Here is a 20,234-nt window from a genome sequence, read left to right on the forward strand (position 1 = left end):
CACTCAAATTCCATAATCAATCATGGAGAAGATCAGCTTCCAAACTGCAGGGGTTAAATGGAGGTAGGGCTGAAGGCCAGGTGTCCTAGATCAGCAATGCTGAAGAGCAAATCAACGTTTCTGAATTTTAAACTTGGACCCAACACACTTGTCAATATGAGGAATTTTCATTTGCCTTTATGATATTCAGAACACAGTCCTATAAAGCTCAGATGAGTTCAGGATCATGCCCCTGTCTCAAAGGCTGTCATTTTGCTCCCAGCCACTCCTCTTTGCTCTCTGATGTCTAACAAATCTCACTCATCTAAATTACAACCTTGATTTTTAAAGAAATTGTATTTTCATTCAAAGCTTGATATTAGAAATAAAGTATCACTATATGAATTTCATACTATCAAAATTCTGGTTGTTCGAGGAGTGTAATCTAATATTGTAGGGAGGTATCATCTTTTAAAATGGAGAAATTTTGAAAAAGCCATAAAAGAGCTAGAAATAAGAAATATTCTTATTGCAGAACTATGTAAGTTGTAACAAATCCCCAAGTTTCACTAGCTTGATAGGCGTCTATATGACTGCCACTCACTAGTCTGTGAAAGATTCTACAAGGCAGATTAGAAAATTCAACCTTAGGGCCCCCCCCCCCCCCAGTGTAGGGGAATGTCAGGGCAGGGAGGTGAGAAGGGGTGGATGGCTGGTTGGGGGAAAGGGGATAACATTTGAAATGTAAATAAAAAATATCCAAGAAATAAAAAAGAAAAAGAAAAAGAAAATTCAACCTCCTTTCTTATGTGACCCCACTGTGTCCCTGCCTAAAAACGTGCAAATGCAGTTAGCCAGTTAAACAAACAAACAAACAAAAAGTATCCATGAGATACATTCTCTTTTCTCAACACATGCTTTCCCTCTTGGTCCATTGCTGAAAACTTTTCACATGACTCCACTTAAATAATTGGGGGCCCGAAATGCAGCTCTAGCTTGCATGCCAGCTCTGCAGGGTACTTGAGATACACAGGTCAGGAAGAATGAGCATTCACATGTACTAGAGCACCCAGGAAGGCAGCCTGAGCCTCACCTGAAGAAACCCAAGTAGGCTTCCAGACGATGCCGCCTTTGCCTCCCACTAAGGGACAGCAGGCATATAAACTCAAGCACAGGCACTTTTCCAGGAGAGGATAAGTAACAGAAACTGGGGAGATTAGTCAAGGCACACATAAGCAACCAGAAATCACAGAGCTGAAGCCCTCAGAACAGTTAGAAGATGATTTTCTTTAAAAAAAAAAAAATGACCCTCAACACATCAGTGTTACGTTTCACAAGGGGAAGCTAACTAGACCCAGGGCCTCTTAGGAAATTACTCGTTTTTCTTGTCTTTGTGGATAGTATTAAGATGATCAAATTTGGTTTTCTGCATCTTTGAATTGGATTCCTCTGATGAGAACTAATGCGAATTCCAAATGACTCCTCATGAAGAGCGTGGATATTTAGTATTCTATGAAGTCTTTCTGGGTGAGTGCAACCAGAGCCCATGAATAATAGAAGTGGTGCGTATCTGTCGAGTGTAATTATAACAGTGAATTATGCTCATCCCGCGTTCTGCTTCCTGTATACATTAGTTTAACACTAGAACACGCTGGCTAAAGACCTGTGAGGATTTTACTCTGAAAATATCATGCCCTTATTTTTAGCTCTTTTATTTGAGGCAGAGTTTCGTGTAGCCCAAGAACTTGGGATCTTCTGCCTCCTCCTCCTCTTCCTCCTCCTCCTCTTCCTCCTCCTCCTCTTCCTCCTCCTCCTCCTCCTCCTCCTCCCACACGCTGGATTGCAGCATGAGCTATGGGGCCTGGTTTAATTGAGATCCCAGGTTTTAGGACAGATGAACACTCTCCCAGCTGAGCTACCACACATCCCTAGTACATTCTTAGCCAATGTTAATGAAAAAAATATTGCTTTTGATTTAAAGCATATTTCATGGTCGAATTTAAGCACTTTTTAAATTTTTCTTAATTTTCTAAAAATTAGAAAGACGTATAGAGAAATGGTTTCATTTAAAATTCCTCTAGGGTCTAGATTTAAATGAAATCTTGTTCTCTGCATTTTGATTAACTAATTGCCCTGATTAAATGCTTGTTAAAATGATAAGATTAAGTTGTTCAAAATGCCACCAATTTTTGCAAAGGGACGTGAAAATTATTGGACTGTAACTTTAAAAATATACAAATATTGTTTTCGTGTTGTCAAGTGATTTAAAAATTCAAAGAAACAAAAGGGGCTTTTAAAAGACTATAATTCTGTATTCCAATATATTTGAATTACCATTTGGTGCCTACATTTCTAAATATTTTCCATTCATTTATAGCATTTTCTTTGCAAAAGTGAGAATATGTAAGGAATACTTTTTTATAACCCAATTTTCATGTAAGAGTATGTTAAAAGCACATTTTATGTCAATTTTTTAGAGCTCTATAACAGAAACTTTTTTTTTATAACAGAAACTTTTAACTAAAGGCCAGAACCATGTCAAAATGTCAAGGAAGGTATATTGTTTAAAAGAATTAAATCTTACATTTAAAACACAATAGCAAAATAAAACTAATGTTTTTGTAATACACCTTCTCAGGAATTATTATTGGCTGGAGTATATCCTATTACTCACGGGCCTGCTGCATGGGAATAAATGTATTATTACACCAACAAATAGAAGTATAGGTTAACTTCGCTCCTTTTTAATTTATTTTTAAATGTCACACTGAGCACTGTATTTACATCATTTCTACCCCACATTCTTCCCTGTTCAAGTACAGCTGTGTCTTTCATCTCCTGCTCAAATTCATAACTTCTTAATTATTACATCACATCACCTATAACTCTCTAGTCCATTGGTGTTACTTATATCCACGTGTGTTTAGGAGTCACCCCTTAGGATTTCATAATCTGTACAGGAGCTCATCTCTGGAGCAAGCCGATCTTCCTTCTCGCTGTAGTCTTTAATCACCTGTAGCTAATCATCTAGGGATGAAACCTTGTGAAACTTCCCCCACCCACATCCGTGTGTCAATTGACCAGTTGTGTTATGATTCTGTAGATCTTGTTTAGGTGACTTTATTGTTGAGATTTAATGAGAACAGTTTCACTGTCACGTTTTTAGAAGATACTATCTCACAACAGACATCCTGGTTCTCTGCCTCTTCCAATATTTCTTCTCCCCTTCCCAAGATGTTTCCCAAGCCTCAGCTGTAAGGACTGTAAATGTATCAGTTGGGGATCACTGGAATAATCTTCACCTGATTCTAAAAGAAGGTTCTTTAATGAAAGCTGAGAGCTACCTTATCTGTGAGGTTAAAGGTAAGTATTTAGTTTACAGTTAGAAATTATATTGGCTTAGGAAAATGGCAGAAGTAAGGTTTCCTCTAGTTTCTATGACTTCCTCAGACATGAGTTATTGCTAACATTATAGTACCATGAGCCCCCTCGTCTTGAGGATTGGTCCTTAATTAGGCTGCTGTTGGTTGCTCCCAAGATAGAAGTGCTACTGTTGCAGCACTGGAGATGATCTTGTTGGATGCTCATTGTCATGTTTCATAGGTTTTAAAGCCAGATCGGAGTATTGAGCTTAGACCATTGATTGCTTTTTCTCCCTTGGCAGCTTGCATAGCACCTTTTGGTAATATCAGAGCAAGTCTTCATGGACACTTCCAGGCCAGTTCCAGCTCAATTCCTCCAAGTCTTCTGTTCAAACTGTGCGCAATCCTAAATCACAGGGTCTGACCTTCAAGTTCCTGGAGGCAAACAAAGGCATTGACAATAACCTATATTGTTTGGGGAATCTCCAAACCAATAACTTACAGGAAGGTTTCCCATGCCTGGCTGGCAATGGAGCATTCCTTGGATAATCTATGTCTGTCACAGAAAGCAACATCATGGTAAATGAAGAAAAACTCACGGTGGCCCTGTTAAAAACAGGAATCAGACAGAGATGTCATTCTCCTCACTCCTTTTCAGTATGAAAAGTGCTTGAAGCCCTAGCTAGAGCAGGAAAACAGAAGAAAATTATAGGGATACAAATAGAGAAAGGGGGAGTCAAGTTATCCATATTTGCAGATACTTTAATTATAAGAGACTTCAAAATTTCTACTGGAAAACTTCTAGAAAGGATCACTTTCAGGGAAGTGACAGGCCACAAAAATCAAGTTCTTGTTAGTCTTTCTGTATACCAATAACAAGTATGCTAAGGAGATCATGGAAACACTCGAATTCACAGTGGCCTCAAAAAAAATCTAGAAATAAACCTAACCAAAGAGGTAAAAGATCCCTATAATGAAAAATTTAAACCTCTAAAGGAAGACATTAAAAATTTGAAGACCTTCCAGTGATCCTAGATTGCTCATGGAAGCACGAAAGACCCCAAATAGCCAAAATAATCCTGAGCAAAAAGAACATGCTGGATGAGTCCCTGTACCAGACTTAAAAATTAATTACAGATCTATAGTAATAAAAAATAACATGATACTAGGACAAAACAAACATGTAGATCAATGGAAAAATAGAAGATGCAAATACGAGGATGTTAAATTACAGCCATCTGATATTTGAAAAAGAAGTCAAAAGTTCACAGTGGAGGAAAGATGGCATCTTCAACAAAAAAACTAGCTTCTGACGTGTAAAAGAATAAAATTAGACTCATATCATTCTATATATACATCAGTTCAAAATAGATCAAAGACCTCCACATGAAACCTGAGAACTTCTAGAAGAAAACATGACCTTAGCTCTTAAAAGAATTTTACAAACTTTGATACCCTCCTTTTTGTTCCTAATTCTCCATCACACTACACAATGTTACACTACAAACCTTGGTATGTACCACACTACCACATGTGTGTTCACAGGTGTATGGAGGCAAGAAGACATCATTGAATGTATTCTTTCATCGGTTGTCCAACTTAGAGTTTAGGAGAAAGGGTTCTCTTGTTCTATGTCAAACAAAAGCAGCAGGGAAGGACGAATGATGGAACAGGAGACCGAAAATGAAAGGGACAATGGAAGACTACCCAGTAGGACAATGCTGCCAATGGATGAGCCTTTTCCCAAAGCTTCCCTCATTAGTGTACTTGGTGCTAGTATGCGGAGCCATCCTGAGGCAGAAGTTGGTAACCAGCTTAAACAGATCTGAAACCTCTCTCTCAAAGTAACTATTCTAGGAAGAAATCATGTCCCCCTAGTTCACTAAATCAGAAAAAAAGAAAAACTATAAATATGGCAGTTTGAACATTGTACAACCTGGTCCTAAAAAAATCCTTCTGTGTATTATGTGGGCAGACTTTAAGGAGACAAAATATTTATTTATGCAATATATACAAGAAAGCTGTGTGTTCAGCAGTCAAAGTCAGAAGCTAAGAGTGTTTTGTGATTCGTCGTTATCATTATTTAACAGTTTCCATTTCCAGAGGAGTGCTTTGTTCAAGCAGTGTTTGGTTGATACAGCCATCGGGAATTTGTGAAGTGCTTTCTGTCATTTCTCAGATGTGAAAATACATGACCTCAAGGATCTCACTCTTCAAACAGCTTTCAGAGAACGCTTATCCTAGGCAACTTCCACACTGAGCTTCAAAGACCTACCATTTTTAACATATGACCCCTAGGTTCCTCTAATACCCAGTACTGATTTAAGATTAAAAGCAAGTTTAAAAAAACATAACTAGTAAAAAACTAACAAAAAATTCAAATAGTTATGTCGCTCTTGTAGTGATTTGCAAGCACAAGGAGCTTTTTACATTTTATTAGCATTTATTAATTTTACAAACTAAGGTTTCATTGTGATATTTTATACATATATATTATACTTTTATAATCTTAGATCCCTATTAGCAGTTTCTACTCCTATGACACTGCTCCCCTTCTTCTACCTCCAAGCCCACCTTCTACTTTCATGTATTCTTCTCTGCTTTCCTGTTTTCCTTTAGCTAATATTATACATACCATAATAAAGGTAGAACGTCCCTTTAGCATTGCTTCCATTAGCATAGATACATAGATGACAAAGATAGATAGGTGGATAGGTAGATAGATAGATAGATAGATAGATAGATAGATAGATAGATAGATAGATAGATAGATTAGGGATTTACATTTTTAAGGCTGACCACTTAATAATGGAGAACCAGTTGGAGGCCCATTCATGGGGAAGACTAATTCCCACTGTCTCGGTAGTCATTAATTGCCTGTAGTTCTTCATCAAGAGGTACAGTCGTATGAGAGTCCCCCCCCATCACATTGGCATTTTGGCTGGTGTTATCACCCACTCATATGTCTCAGCATTTACATTTCAAGTTCATGCTGGCCTCATGCCATGGTTTTTACTTTCCCCCACCATGCAGCACTGCTCGACTCTGTGGTGCTAGTCCATCTGGTGATCCAATGGAAAACAAAACACAAGTCTGACTTCGCATTGTGATCCTGTAACATGTAGAATATAAGTCTTCACTTAACACTTTTAGAATTCTTCTTAGAGAAACATTGTCTCAAGTGAATAAAGAATTTTCTGGAAGCAGAGGGTGGGGGGAGGGAGAGCTCTACAAAGCAAAGGTGACCTATAGGGTGAAAATAAGGTGAAAATAAAGTTCATGGCAATCAGAAAACAGGCAGCTCACTGACCACTGTCTTTCTGGTAGACATATCCACAGCTCTCCCCAGCAGCCATCCCCTCCCAAAGCCTGTGTAGTCTCTCATCTTGGGCTCCTGTCCTTGTCTTCTCATTGTCAATATCTACCTCAGAACAACAACCCACATGTCAGTTACTCAAAAGTTTTGGTCAATTAATTGACTAAAAACATTGTCTCTTCATAAACTCTGTGTTGTCTCTTCTTCACTCTGCTAATGTCTCTCAACTCAAGCCCTGAAGCTCCTGGTTCGGTTACCTCTTTTAGACCTCAAATCCCAAGATCCCTTTGACTTGAACGCTCCCAGGCCACTTAATTAGCCTACTATCTCTGATATAAACTTAAACAAACTTCACAAATTACCCATTATTTTATCAACACAAGTATCTTTCAGGAAGCATTTCTGTTCAGGAAAAAAAGCTGAATAGTGCCAAGAGGACCACTTCCCTGATGCCCACCCTCTCAATTCACAGCATTCTATACCTGGGGAATCTTTAGGCATCTAGTTTAGCTTTTCTGTAGAAGCTGCACCTCTCTCTTTCACAAATACTGTCACCCTGGAGTCACCATCTGGCCTTTCTATCTCTTCTTCTACATCTGGACCCTCTCTGACTAGTGCTGATGTCTCTGCTCATTCTATTCAGGGGATATCAGAAACTCACTGCCTTTCCTACACCAGCCATGTGGTAGTGTTTCAAGTCATGTATCATTTTCCATTGATTTTTATCTTTAAATCACATAGGTCCATTAATATTCAAAAAGTTATTCTCAGAGGTGGCTACATGCATAGAGGAAACTAAAATTAGAAAGGCTTTGCATTTTAAAGGCAGCACTCTGCCTCTGCCTGTCCAATGGAATCTCATTCACACTCCCTCTCCTCTCCAGATGCCTTTGTTTGTGAAGTTAGGTCTTCAGCTATAATAAAAAAGCTTAAAGGCTATGGTACATGAAGAGAAATATTTCTCATACTCAAGAGGTTATCAGGATGTGGAAGATTTTAAAGCAAGTTTATAACATTGATTCATAAGCTTGGACTATTTCCTTGTAGAATTTCCAAAAAAAAAAAAAAAAAACAAACAAAACAAAACAAAAAAAAAGTCTTCAAATAAATTTTCTTGGCTCTTGTTCAATTTCAGATGTGTTTAACACCTTTTTTTCTGGTGTGAATATGTATGGATGGCTTTAAACCTCTCTACATTCACAAACTGACAAAACTAAAAGAAAAAATATTAGTACAAAAACCAATGCAGTGGAGTTAGGACAACAAAAATCTCAGTATTTCATTATTACTGCATTCTAATAACCCACAGCCTTGATGTCCTCATCTACACAGCCAGAGTGAGACTGCAGGTTGAAGTACATTCTCTGAAGTCTTTAGTTTTTAATGTTGTTGAGTCCATCCACTGTGTGTTTCTGAATTGAAGTGCTGAGAATCTGGGAGCTATGCAGTTAGAACTAACTGACAAATTACAGAGACAGTCATTTCCATAAAGTTACACACACTTCTCACATCGATTGCAAGCGTGGATTCACACAACTACCCCAGATTCAGTAATGCTCTGGAATACTCATGGAACTTACAAAAGCCTGCTGTGCTCGTGGCTGATGTTAGGAGGACAGGATGAAAAAACACAGTTACAACATCCAGGGAATAGCCCCAGAGACTGAGCTTTAAGTCACCCTCTCCCTGTGGAGTGAGGAACATATTTCTTTCCTGTGGTTTTATGTGTGACAAGATACATAGGGTATTGGAAACCCAGGGAACGTCTCTGGGCCTCAGAGTTCAGTCTTCCATGGCTCTCTTATGCAGAAATGAGGAAGCGCTCGCACACCCACCTAGTTTCCGACTTCTCAGATGGTGGCCCTGTGTGAGCCAAAGCCAATGCCCCACACATGCTATGGAGAAACTGGGCTCTCCTCTCAACATTTATAGTCTTGTTGACGAAAGATTTTAAGAACAGGCCGAGAAGGACGCTCAAGGACAACTTTTCTCAAAGTTTAACAGGAAAACCTCAGGGCAGGCAAGCTGTCAATCTAGACAGCTACTCGAAGGAGGGAGATGGAGAAGCAGAGAGAAAACCATTTCATTTGTAACAAGTCACATAGCAGAAGGAGAGGAAAAGAATACTACCAAAGAAAATTATAAAAGGTCAGGCATATATGCCCAGGCTTCGACGAGTTTCAAAAACAAAAGGAAAAGAAAAGAAAAAAGAAAAATACAAAAAAGAAGCTACACTGTTATGAATTATTCTGAGTAGACTCAGATCATATTAACCTGCCCACATGGCTTTGGCTCTGTGAGTGACTACAACTAGAGGTGGGAAGTTTAGGAATAACCGTTCCTGCCAACTCTTTGACATGGCTTAAGGTGAGTCGGCCTTCCTGATGAGTGGTCCCTTGGCCAGGTGAGTGACCAGGCCAATAGAAACAGCTCTCAAGGGAGAAGCCAATACAACAGCACACTTCCATCCAGAGGTAGATTCCATGCTTTTAGGAGGAAACTGCTCTCCTTAAAGAGCATCAATAGTACCCTGGTCCTTAATGCAATGTCAACACATAGAATTGTTGACATAGCTGAAAAAGTCAGGTACTACTTAGAAAAGCTGGGCTCCATACTAAGTCAGATGACATATCTGCTATAACCCAGGGATCCCAAGCAAACAAAAAAACTCTTACCAGCCAGGACATTTCAAGGAGGGCCTAGATAGCTTCTCTTTAAAGCCAAGGGCAAAACCCAGACTTTTTTAGAGAAAGATTAAATATAAAAATTTATGTGATTTTTAAACCTGTTTTTAATACATACCAATGCTGCCTATGGATGGCACAGAGTGTGATATTTCAATACATTTATGTAATGTCTAATGGCTAGATAGAAGCCATTCACATCTCTATCACCTTAGGGATGTGCCCGTGTGGAGGCTGGAGACAATATTCAATATCCTCTCTTTTAGCTGTTTTGTAATATTAAATTAATTGTTGGTAATAGTTGTCTTACTGTGCTGTAGAATGTTGAAACATCTTTCTCCTATTTAGAGATTTTTTTTACCCTCCACCTATTCCCTAAATGCTCTCCCATCTCAGCTCTGAAAACCATCCTTGTATTCTAGACTATGAAGGGTAAGAGTGAACTCTTTGCTACACAGTTGCTTAAATCTTTCTAGTCACTCAAAAGTTTCCTGCAAACTAGCAGATCAGCCAAAAGAAACTATGAGATCCCCAGTGTTTCCTAAAGCAGGATTGCAGGATCGTGTATCTCAGAATTAGTTGTTTTAACAAAATACAGACCTGGGTTCAACACTGACAGTGTTGACAACACTGAGGAACAGTTGTTTCCAACAGACGTTTGGTGTTTTGGGCTAAGGGAATCTTCACCCAACCAAATTACTTTATGCTCTTAGGAAAGATGCTTGTGGAATACCAGGTATCATTCCAAGTGTTCAGTGATGTTGAAAATGCCAAGTTTTCCTTTTTTGGGGTACTCTTACTGTAATTGTTAGCCTCCTTTTCATTCGCTCATTCCTTCACAAATGTTAAGTGTGTGCTCTATGGCAAGTATTGTTCTGAGAAGAGAAAAATGACCACAGTTAGAAATCCTCTGCTGTAGGGAAATCAAGAAAGAGCACATGCCTGTGCTGCCAGATAGTAACACACATTTTCATCTTTAAATCAAGATAAAGAGGGCAGGGTCGTTCAGAGGTGTTTGCTATTTAACATAGAATGTTTAAAGATGGAATTTTACATATGGTGACTTGTGGGTCAAGAAGTCAAGAAAAGCTCTACATCTGAAAAAGAACGAGCAAGCAGGGAGTTGGGGATTTAGCTCAGCGGTAGAGCGCTTGTTTAGCAAGGCCCTGGGTTCGGTCCCCAGCTCCGGGGGGAGGGGGGGATGAAAGAGCAAGCAATAGTGTCCTAAGGTTAGAGCAGCTTCAATTGGTTATGGAGGAAGCCTTGCATGAGGAGATTGGGGAAATCAAGAGCAGATATGCAGAGAGAAGTTCTTTCAAGGCATTTTGCAAGAAAGAGGAGAAATGGAACAAGCAGGTAAATAAGGACGGGCGGAGAGCTTTGTGGTGAAGAGTCAGTCTGTAAAGAATAAAGAGTTGTGAACATCCGTCTGTGGATTGCTGCCCTAGGGAGAGGGGATAATGGCTAGGGTGGCACCCTTGACCCGGAAGGATTGCTCACCTAGGTAGAGCAGCTGGCTTTAGGTGGAACCAGTTAGCCTCTTCTTCTCTCTGAAGCCCACAGTAACCTGCACAGTAACCTGATTTTCACACACTCCCATCCTTTCTCGGGGCTTTCTCGAGTTTCCCATGAAGCTGAAATCGTCTATTGCACCAATGGTCGGTTTCTTTGCGTGAATCAAGTGAGGTTCCATACAGGGGCACTCTTTGGAGCTCATCTTAGAGTCGACGAAAGAGATCACAGTTCTTCATGCTATGTGCACCTTTCCCAGTTTTTTTTATCTGCTATCCTCAACTGATTCTTCACATCTGTTGTCTAAATGTAGCTTCATGCGCTGGCAGAACTCAGCCCAAGAGCTGGGATAGTGGATGCCTCTATCTCAGCCTTCATTTGCTTGTGGAATTAGAATGAGTATACACAGCGCCACCTGCTGGAAATAGACTTCAATGGAGGAAGAGGACTATAGCAAGAGCTACCCAGGGCTTTGTTCTGCTCTCTGTTTTAAGATGTGCAGAAGTGCGTGTCCTGCCACTTATGCTATTCCTTTGCCAGTATGCCACCTGGCATTTCTTTCAGTGTTTCTCTTTTTCTTTATATTATGATTCAATATCTAAAACTGTGATGAAAACTAGCTGTTTCATTTATTTCTTAGAATCTCTTATAGATTGTTACAGAATGTTAGAATTTGACAGTCGTGGGTTTTCTGGATCAGTGGTTGCAGCCGTGTTCTGGATACAAAGAAACTAAAGATATCAGCTTACAAACACCTGTAACTCCAACAACAGAGAATTTGTCATCTTAACACTCTGCAGGCACCTGTACTCACATGCACATAATATCGGTAATCTGTAAAGTTACTTTAAAAGGATTTACTACTTTAGAAAATAGGAGACAATCCTGAGGTATATAACTCTGGTAAGGACTGGGAGGAATCATTCACTCTCTCTGTTTCTCCTCCGTATGCCTGATGTTTGTGAAATGGTTTTTAACAACCTTAGTACTCACAAACTTCCACCTCCATCAAGAGCAGAAACAGGACTACTTTTTCCTGTCTCTCATGAACTAAGAAACCTCTCCCCAAAGACTCCATCTTGTTTTATTGGCTGGAAGAGAAGGATATGTCCCATCCTAAGTGGGCTCCCGGTAGAAACAAGAAGAGGCCATACTTGCCTTACTTAGATGCAGACTCAGCCTTGGGGTCTGGGATGGGGCTTCTCTCTTTCCCGTGAAGGTTGAAACTAAAAACACTTCCATTCTTGCAAAACAGGAAACAAATACAAAAAACAAACAGGAGCAATTGTCAAGAGAAAGCTCTCCACGGTTCCTCCATTTCTGTCTGCCTTCTGAGCGGGAGGCATGGCAGCTATGTCATCTCTTTAAAGTTATGAGGGTGACTAACATCCTTAGAAGACGGATGAGGCCTTCCCCCAAGGCAGAGGCTAGATTTGTTTCAACCAAGATAATAATGAACAATGTCTCTCCAAGTCCAAATATGAAGCAGGTTTACTAACCGCCCCTTTGAATGATCACTGTTTTCTAAGTGCAGGGTCCCTCCACTGTGCAGACTTGGCTTTATGTGCAGCACCTGCCTGGCTGATCCATGAGACGTTGGGATGGGGACAAGAGAAACCACTATAAACTTGAAGTCCCTGCTGCCTGCCATATTATGACTGCAAGTGCTTTGTTTCTGACCCAGGCTTCATGAAACAGTAGTCAAGAAACTTATTTAGCTCCAAGAAAAGGAATAACAAAAACAAAAACAGTCTTCAACACTCCTGGAAAGGCAGTCATTCATGCCTGCTACTGTGTTCTTTCCAGTGTGACATTCTATATGTATAACCGAATTCTTAAGCGCTTGTTTCTGGAAGTATCTTCATTACATAAGAAACCCCTTCCCTACAGACAGAGACAGCCGGCAGCACTTCAGCCTCCAAGTGAAGACACACATTAACTGAACAGTGTCATTGGCTCTGGCGTCTTCGATGCTGCCTCTCTTTATTCGCTCACTGACTCTCTCTGTAATTATCTTTCTTGAAATGTCACTTGCTCTCACCCAGAAGGCCAAGGGCAATCAGCCACAAACTGAATGTTAGAAGCTTTTAAAACACACTGGCTGTCTGCCTAAGAGAAGGGATTTCTCAAAGGAGTCCCTTAGCAATGTCAGGGAAGCTGACATTGAATGACTGAGAGGAAGAAACCCTTCCCTTCCCTTGCACCTTCTTCAGCAGAGCTAGAAGAGAAGGTCCTGGAACAGCATGGTTTGTAAAGGCTCTGGGTCCTGAGCCCCTCTTACTGCACTCTTGTGAGAGTGAGCAGCAATAGCCAGGTCCTGGAAAACATCCCCTCCTCCTCTAGATTGAAGGATTGCTGTTAGGAGCACAGGGGTCATGGATGAGTGCAGAGCTCAGAGCTCTTCGGAGAAGCTCCTTTGTGCAGTGGCTGGCAGTTAATTCAGAGACTCACAATTGGTCAAGTACAGAGCAAAAGTGACTGTGGTGTGCTCAACCATCAATGGCACATCTGTGTCACAGCCCCTCCACTCAAGACTTAGAGCACATCACACAAGAGGGAATGGAAAGAGTCAGAGGTTGGAGAGGACAGGAGAGAAATTATCCCCTGAACTTGACAGGACCATCACTCTCGTATGTTTATGACTGCTGTGGTTTCCTGTATAAAACCAGCACAAGATCAAACTAGTCAACATCTGAGCATGGTTAATGGAATAACCCTAGCTGTATAAGTCCCTATATAGGTCCCTATCCACATAGCTGAGGAGGTATTGAGAGTTGGTGGCTACTCTGGGAGAGTCGGATTTCTTTAAGGATGTGATCCTGGTATGTTGACCATGCTCCAACAATTTTTTTTTGAAAACAAGAAGTCGTTGAGGCAGTGCAATCAAAATACATTGTAGTCAGGTATGCAACTCTCAAAGAATAAACAGTTCAAAAAATAAAAACAAAGAGGATGGAATCAAGGGAATAGACAGGAACCTATTGTGACAAAAGGTGTAAAATGTAGGAACCTGCTGGTGCTCAGGACTTCTCCAAATGGTGACAGTTTAAGAGCCAGACAAGGATTTGTCAGAGCAGAAGGGCAGAAGCCGAGGAAATCCAACCAGCGATTATCCCTTCAAGTTGAACCTTAGGGTTAGACTCAATTTATCACTAAATTCTATTTCTCTGATGGCAGTTGATTCCGTTAAAACGAAACAATCTTTCCTACTTAGCCCAGGAGCCCTCATTTTCCTGCTGTTCTGACAACTTACATTTCGGAAGGCATCTGCTCTCATGCACCACAACAGCACAGATTACACGTGAGACCTTGGCTGCTTTCCCCCATCCACTGTGTCTTACCTACCAAGAAGGATCAGTGAGTCTGCAGTCACGTGATAGACTACCTGCATTCCCATTCTACTACCATGGCAACCGAGATGGAGGTCACTAGCGTGCAAGTTAAGTCCTGTCACGATGATCCTGGAGGCAGGGGCTTCTAATTTGGATGAGCAATTTAGTAGACTGTGTGTGGAATCACTATCACTGCAGGTGTTAAAATGAAGGTTCTCTTTCTAATGACACGAAGGATCAAAATTCCTTGGTACAATTAGGTTGATTAAATTGAGCTCTATAACTAATATCCCTGTAGCTCAATAAAGTTACCACAGCTTTCCAGAGACCCTGATACAGGCGGAGAATAGGGGAGCCCCTGAGAGAATCTGGCCCACTGTGGTTTTTAAATTAGAAGTTTGATTGCTTGTGACACTGTCCCAAAGAAACTGAATTTTCCATTAGCCCTGGAAAAAATGACAGATATTTAATTAAATGGCTTAGAGATTAGGCAGAAGGCTTTTTGATGGATAGAGGGGTGGATATCTCTATACGCAAAGCCAGGAAAATCACTGGTGTACCACATCTCTAATGCTAAAAAGAATTCTCCAAGCCTAAGGGAATGAGAGACATGTATGCTGCTTCAGCAGAAAGCTGCCTTCCCTGCCAGTCCAGAGGAAAATATACATTCAAAACGTGTTTATAAAGCATTGGGTGGCCACTGAGGGACCTTGCATAAAGCTTACAATGTGAAATTAAAATGCTGCTTATAACTAAATTTGACAAAGCAACCATCAAACCCATTCACCCATTGTCCAAAGGTGATTTGTTACAAAACAGGGTTGACAGAGGAGATCTACAAAATGATTTGTAGTCAGTGCTGGGAGGGAGATTATGAGCAAGATCTAGCATCCCAGATGTGAATTAGCCAGAGTTTGCAGCATCGTGCAGGGAAGAATTAGTTGAGGGAAGCGGAATTGGGGTGGGGCTAATCAGCCTTTGTGACATCCAGTAGTGGTCCAAATAAAAGATGCTGACCATCAATCACCATTGCCTACGTAACTCATAGATGCTAATGTTCAATAAGGATGATGAAGATGAGTGAAATAATTTTAGAAGCTCTCTTAAAGCAGTCCTAGCTCCACTGTAACTTTTCCTGCGGAGCTTTTGGTAATACCAGTGTCTGGTCTAGGCACTGGAATATCTAAAGTACCCATATAGACTATAATTACATTATTTCCGCCTTCCCTTTCTTCCATTCTTCTTCTCCCATGTCTTCCCCTCCAACTCCTATATCACACACACACCTACACAATCCCAAATCCCTCTGACATTCATGGCCTCTTTTCTATGATTATTAATGTGTTTTGTGGTGGGGCAGGGTTGTGTGTTTGCACACACTCACATACCACCTGCTGAGTCCAGTTAGTGTTGCTTGTACATACTCAACGTCAGGACTGATGACTTGGAATTGGATAACCATTAGAGAACTAACTCAGCCCTGAGGAAAGCTATCTCTACCACTCTGCCATGCCTTATCTGACTACAGCTTCTTGGCTAGATAGAAGGCCCCAGGAGATGCCTATTGGTGTTACTTAGGCAGCCATATTGTTGTGATAACATAGCTTCCCTACCATTTCTAGGAGGCACAAATTTACAGCAGACCTCCAGGTGCTCTGACTCTTAAAACCTTTCTGACTCCTCTTCTTCAATGTTCTCTGAGCCTTGGATGTAGGCGTTCTCTTTTAGATGTATCAACTGGGGCCAGATATATTACCACTAGTTACTCTCTGTATTTTGACCAGATGTGGTTTTCTGTCTCCGTCTGCTGCAAATAGAAACTTCTTTGATGGGGGGTGAAAACTATACTTATCTGTAGGTGTAAGGATAACTATTTAGAATGGAGTTAAGATTTATGCTGGTGTAGTGAAGTAGCCATAGTAGATTCTCCTGTAATATCTATGACTTCACTAACCCTGAGTACTTCGCTAAATTTTCATTAACAGGTATGATTTCTCTCCTGTTGAGCAGGACTTAAATTCAATTAGGAAGCTGTTAGTTACCACAAAGATATGAGGGGCCACTACTGTACCTTTATCAACAAGAATATCTTATTGCCAACTTTCCTGGGCTTCAGTTTTCTTATCTGGAGTTGATGATGGTAACTTCTTAGAAGTTTTCTAAGAATGAAATGAAAAAATTAAAGTTGAAATGAAAAAATTAAATAATTGCATGCATACAAACACATCACCCTCCAAGAGAATTTTATTTTTTTCTTCTTCTTGGTTACTGACAATAATGAATTCATGTTTATCTTTCCCCCATTGGATTTGTAATTGACCTGTGTAACTTCCCTCTACAATCCACTGCATTTTGGTAACTGGGAGACATATACTCATGTATCTTTCATGCTTTGTGCTCCTCCAGCTTCCACAGAAGTGTCTTTTTCATTTGACGTTGGAAATGGGCCAGTGGAGATCGTGGTGAGGTCACCTTCCCCTCTCAATGATGACCAGTGGCATCGAGTCACTGCAGAGAGGAATGTCAAACAGGCCAGTCTCCAGGTGGATCGCCTGCCCCAGCAGATCCGAAAGGCTCCGACTGAAGGTCACACCCGCCTGGAACTCTACAGTCAGCTGTTTGTTGGTGAGTGACTCAAAAGACAGTCATGACTTACCTCTCTGTTGGTTTAGGGAACTTCACATGGGAAACACAAACAAATAGCCTATGGAGACATGAAGAACCTTCTAGTAACTATATAGGCCCCATTTCTTCTCTAAGACAGACATAAAGAAATAAGGAAGAAACTTGAGATGCCCAGATTTGGCTCCGTGCCCCATCTGCACCTCAACTATAAAACCAGAATGTAGGCAGAGACATCTCTCATGGCTTCTCTGATTTCAGAACATAAGCTTATGATTTCAAAACTGTGTAAAATCATTTATCATTTACAGAGCTTATGAATGGAAGAGGAGGAAGGAAGGGAGGGAGGGAGGGAGGGAAGGAAGGAAGGAAGGAAGGAAGGAAGGAAGGAAGGAAGGAAGGAAGGAAGGAAGAAGAACAGAGGAAAGCTCAATGGGCTCTATAGCCTCAAATGTGCTTGAAATGATAGAGAAAGAAAAGGAGGAAAGTAAGGAGAGAAAAAAATAGGCAAGTTCAAATTTGCCTTAAAAGATAAATAAGAATTTATAATTTCCTTTGCATAGTGATCTAGATAGAAAAGAAGGCAGATCTCACCTGGCATAGTATCTGTCTTCCTGGAAAAGAGGTTGATGATTAACACAGGGGGGAAAAGTGACCTATGAAAAAACTGGATCCAACCACACAAGTAATCTATTTCACCAATACTTTTGCTTTCAAAATAAGTGAGAATTTCATACATGAATATAGTATATTTTGATCAAATCCACCTCCATTTCTTCATCTCTAGTTTCTTTCATATCCTTCAACCACTCTTCCTTCCCCAATCCATATGTTCTTTTTTAAACCCAGTGAATCCACTTAGTGCTGCCAGGATCTGTAAGGATGTAGGACCATCTTCTAGAGCTTGGTAACCTCTCAGCACTGCATCCCCAAAGAAACCCGACTCTCCTCACAGCAGCCAACAATTGGCAATAACTTCCCAGAAAGGTGAAGGACTTCATCGCCCCTTCCTCGTCCATGCTGAGATTTTTATCTGGCCTTATCTTACGCAGATCCTGTGTATGCAGTCACAGCCGCTGGGAGTTCATGTGTGCAACTGAACTATTGTTTTTGCAGAATACTGTTCCACTGAAGTCATCCACTACCTCTGATTCTTTTTCCCCACCCTTCACAATCGCCCCTGAACCAAAATTTCTACTTTTAACACTCTCCAGATTAACTTAAAAGTACTTCAAGGTAATAAGTTTTCACATGGCTGGATGCATTTTTGATATCTTCTAATACTACTTATACTTGAGAAAATTAGCAACATTCCCTTAGTTGTATAAAAAGAAACTGGAAGACTTGGTGGATATGAACTATCTTAGACTACTTCTCTGGATTTCTGGGAGTCCGTTGATCAATTCTTTCGCCAGTAGTAATCTCCCAGCATTGGTGTGACCAGGTTGCTGGTCAATTTGTCATACTTGTCTCCTGATAGGAGAGGTTTATCCAGGGCTAGTTAATGTTTAGAAGGGCCAGAATCCCCGCAACATCTTTCATGATTTGTGTTCCAGTACATGGAAAATATTAGAAAGTCATTTTTAAAAGACAAAATTATCTATATACTCCTTTCATATGTTTTTGGAAGACTACAAGACAAATGTGATAAAAAGTGGGCTTCGAAAGTGATACTGTTTTATGAATAAGCCACATGAGTCAGGGGTCATGGGAGGAGTGATAGATACTCATCAGCTGTGTCTCTCCTCTGTATACACCTGGAGGACTCTAAGTCATAGATACTCACCAGCTGTGTCACTCCTCTGTCTACACCTGGAGGACTCCAAGTCAATATACCTGTTTATCGTCACACTATTCATGGTAGAAAAGTTTCCGAAGCAGCAGCATCTATCAACAGATGGAGGGAAATGTGGCATATATCCATAGTAGAGATTTATTCAGCCATAAGAAAGAACAAAATTATGTCAGTTACAAGAAATGGATGCAATGAAGATCATCATATTAAACAAAATACATCAGACAGCAAAAGATAAATATCATGTTTTCTCTCGTTTATAGACCCTATATTTTGCAAGAGTCATTTTTATAGATCTTACATGAAAATAAAACAATGAATCTCTCTGGGGAAATGAATAGGAATAGTGGGGTAAAACATGAGAGAGAAAGGAACAAGTTGAGGTGAGCATAGTCCCAGTGCATGATAGAGTTCAAGAAACCTAACACTGTCTCTAGGGAATACCCACCAATTCTTAAAAGCCTGCAAACTCACTGGGAACCCAGCACCTTCCATTTTTTCCCTTTAGTGGTGGGTGACAAATCATACATTTTCCTTTACACTAACGAAATTGTCCAATGATTCCTACTGAACATAGTGAATACATTTTACTGCCTCAATATGTCATGCCTTGGTGACCTGATCCAAGTTTCTTCATAAATTCTACCCATCCCCAGAATGCAGGACATGGTCTGCTTGGGTTTCATCATAACCAGATTCTACTTGGCTGATCTTCCTGACCTTTCTCCTAGATGGGGAAGTCCAACTCTAGTGTTCTTCCTTTCTTCACACTCACTAGAGTTGCCTAGAAAAATGCTGGAGATATGGTAAGGTTGTAAAATGAAAAGCAATAGGAGTATTTACTATGAAGACATCCTAGTTCATTTGAAAACATGACCTAAAAATAATTCATTAGAAGAGAAAAAAATTGAGGCGAAGTCTGACTTCTTCACGGTAATGAAATGTAAGGGACAGAAGACCATTCTAGAATAAAGAAAAACACAAAGAGCTAAGGAAAAAGGGGAGTAGGCAACATCTCCAGAGGAGAAGTTTTGTGAAAAAGACAGTATCAAATAATATCAATGATCATTAATTTTTTAAAGCTAGACTCTTTGGATCTAAGAATAATGAGACCATTGGTGACCTTACAAAGGGAAGTTTCCAGAGAGTGAACAAATGTGATGGGTTAGAATCTTATTGTCACTTGGTAACAAAGGCTAAGTCCCCAGTTCCAGTTTTTAATTTCCTGTTATCTTAGAAGTGGGCACAAAGCACATCTCTCAGGCGTGAGCTAGTTGAAGCAACCCAGGGAATATTTTTCTATAGTAGATGCCCAGCCCAGGGTCAGCAGAGAGGAGTATTGTCTCCAAAAGAAGGACAAGTTTAACAGCTCTACAGTCAGCAAGTTTGGTATTAGTCTCAGTTCAAGTCTAATAAAAACTTTTTTTTAACCAACTACCACTACCTCCCCATCTTTTCTTATCTGACTAGAAAAGACTTAGATAATTTACCCCAAGGGTCTTTTAACTTTAGATGCTTATGAACATGTGCTTAGCAGGGCTGGATAAGTGATCAGCATTCCCCACAGTGTTGTGTGGTTACCAACATGGGCTTTGAATCCTACCTCTGCCAACTTTAAAGACCAATGATAAT

At 40.3% G+C, this 20,234-nt stretch overlaps 1 protein-coding gene across 2 annotated transcripts in view; it reads left to right on the forward strand.

Moving 5' to 3' along the window:
• Cntnap2 (contactin associated protein 2) overlaps positions 1-20,234 on the forward strand; it is a 2,247,664-nt gene that overhangs the window by 1,939,565 nt on the left and 287,865 nt on the right. For both annotated transcript variants that reach the window (NM_001427648.1, XM_087658677.1), the window contains 1 exon segment: positions 16,592-16,810. In NM_001427648.1, coding sequence (NP_001414577.1) covers positions 16,592-16,810 — 219 coding nt within the window.

Source organism: Rattus norvegicus, chromosome 4 (genome assembly GCF_021556685.1).
Source record: "Rattus norvegicus strain SHRSP/BbbUtx chromosome 4, alternate assembly SHRSP_T2T, whole genome shotgun sequence".
NCBI lineage: Eukaryota > Metazoa > Chordata > Mammalia > Rodentia > Muridae > Rattus > Rattus norvegicus.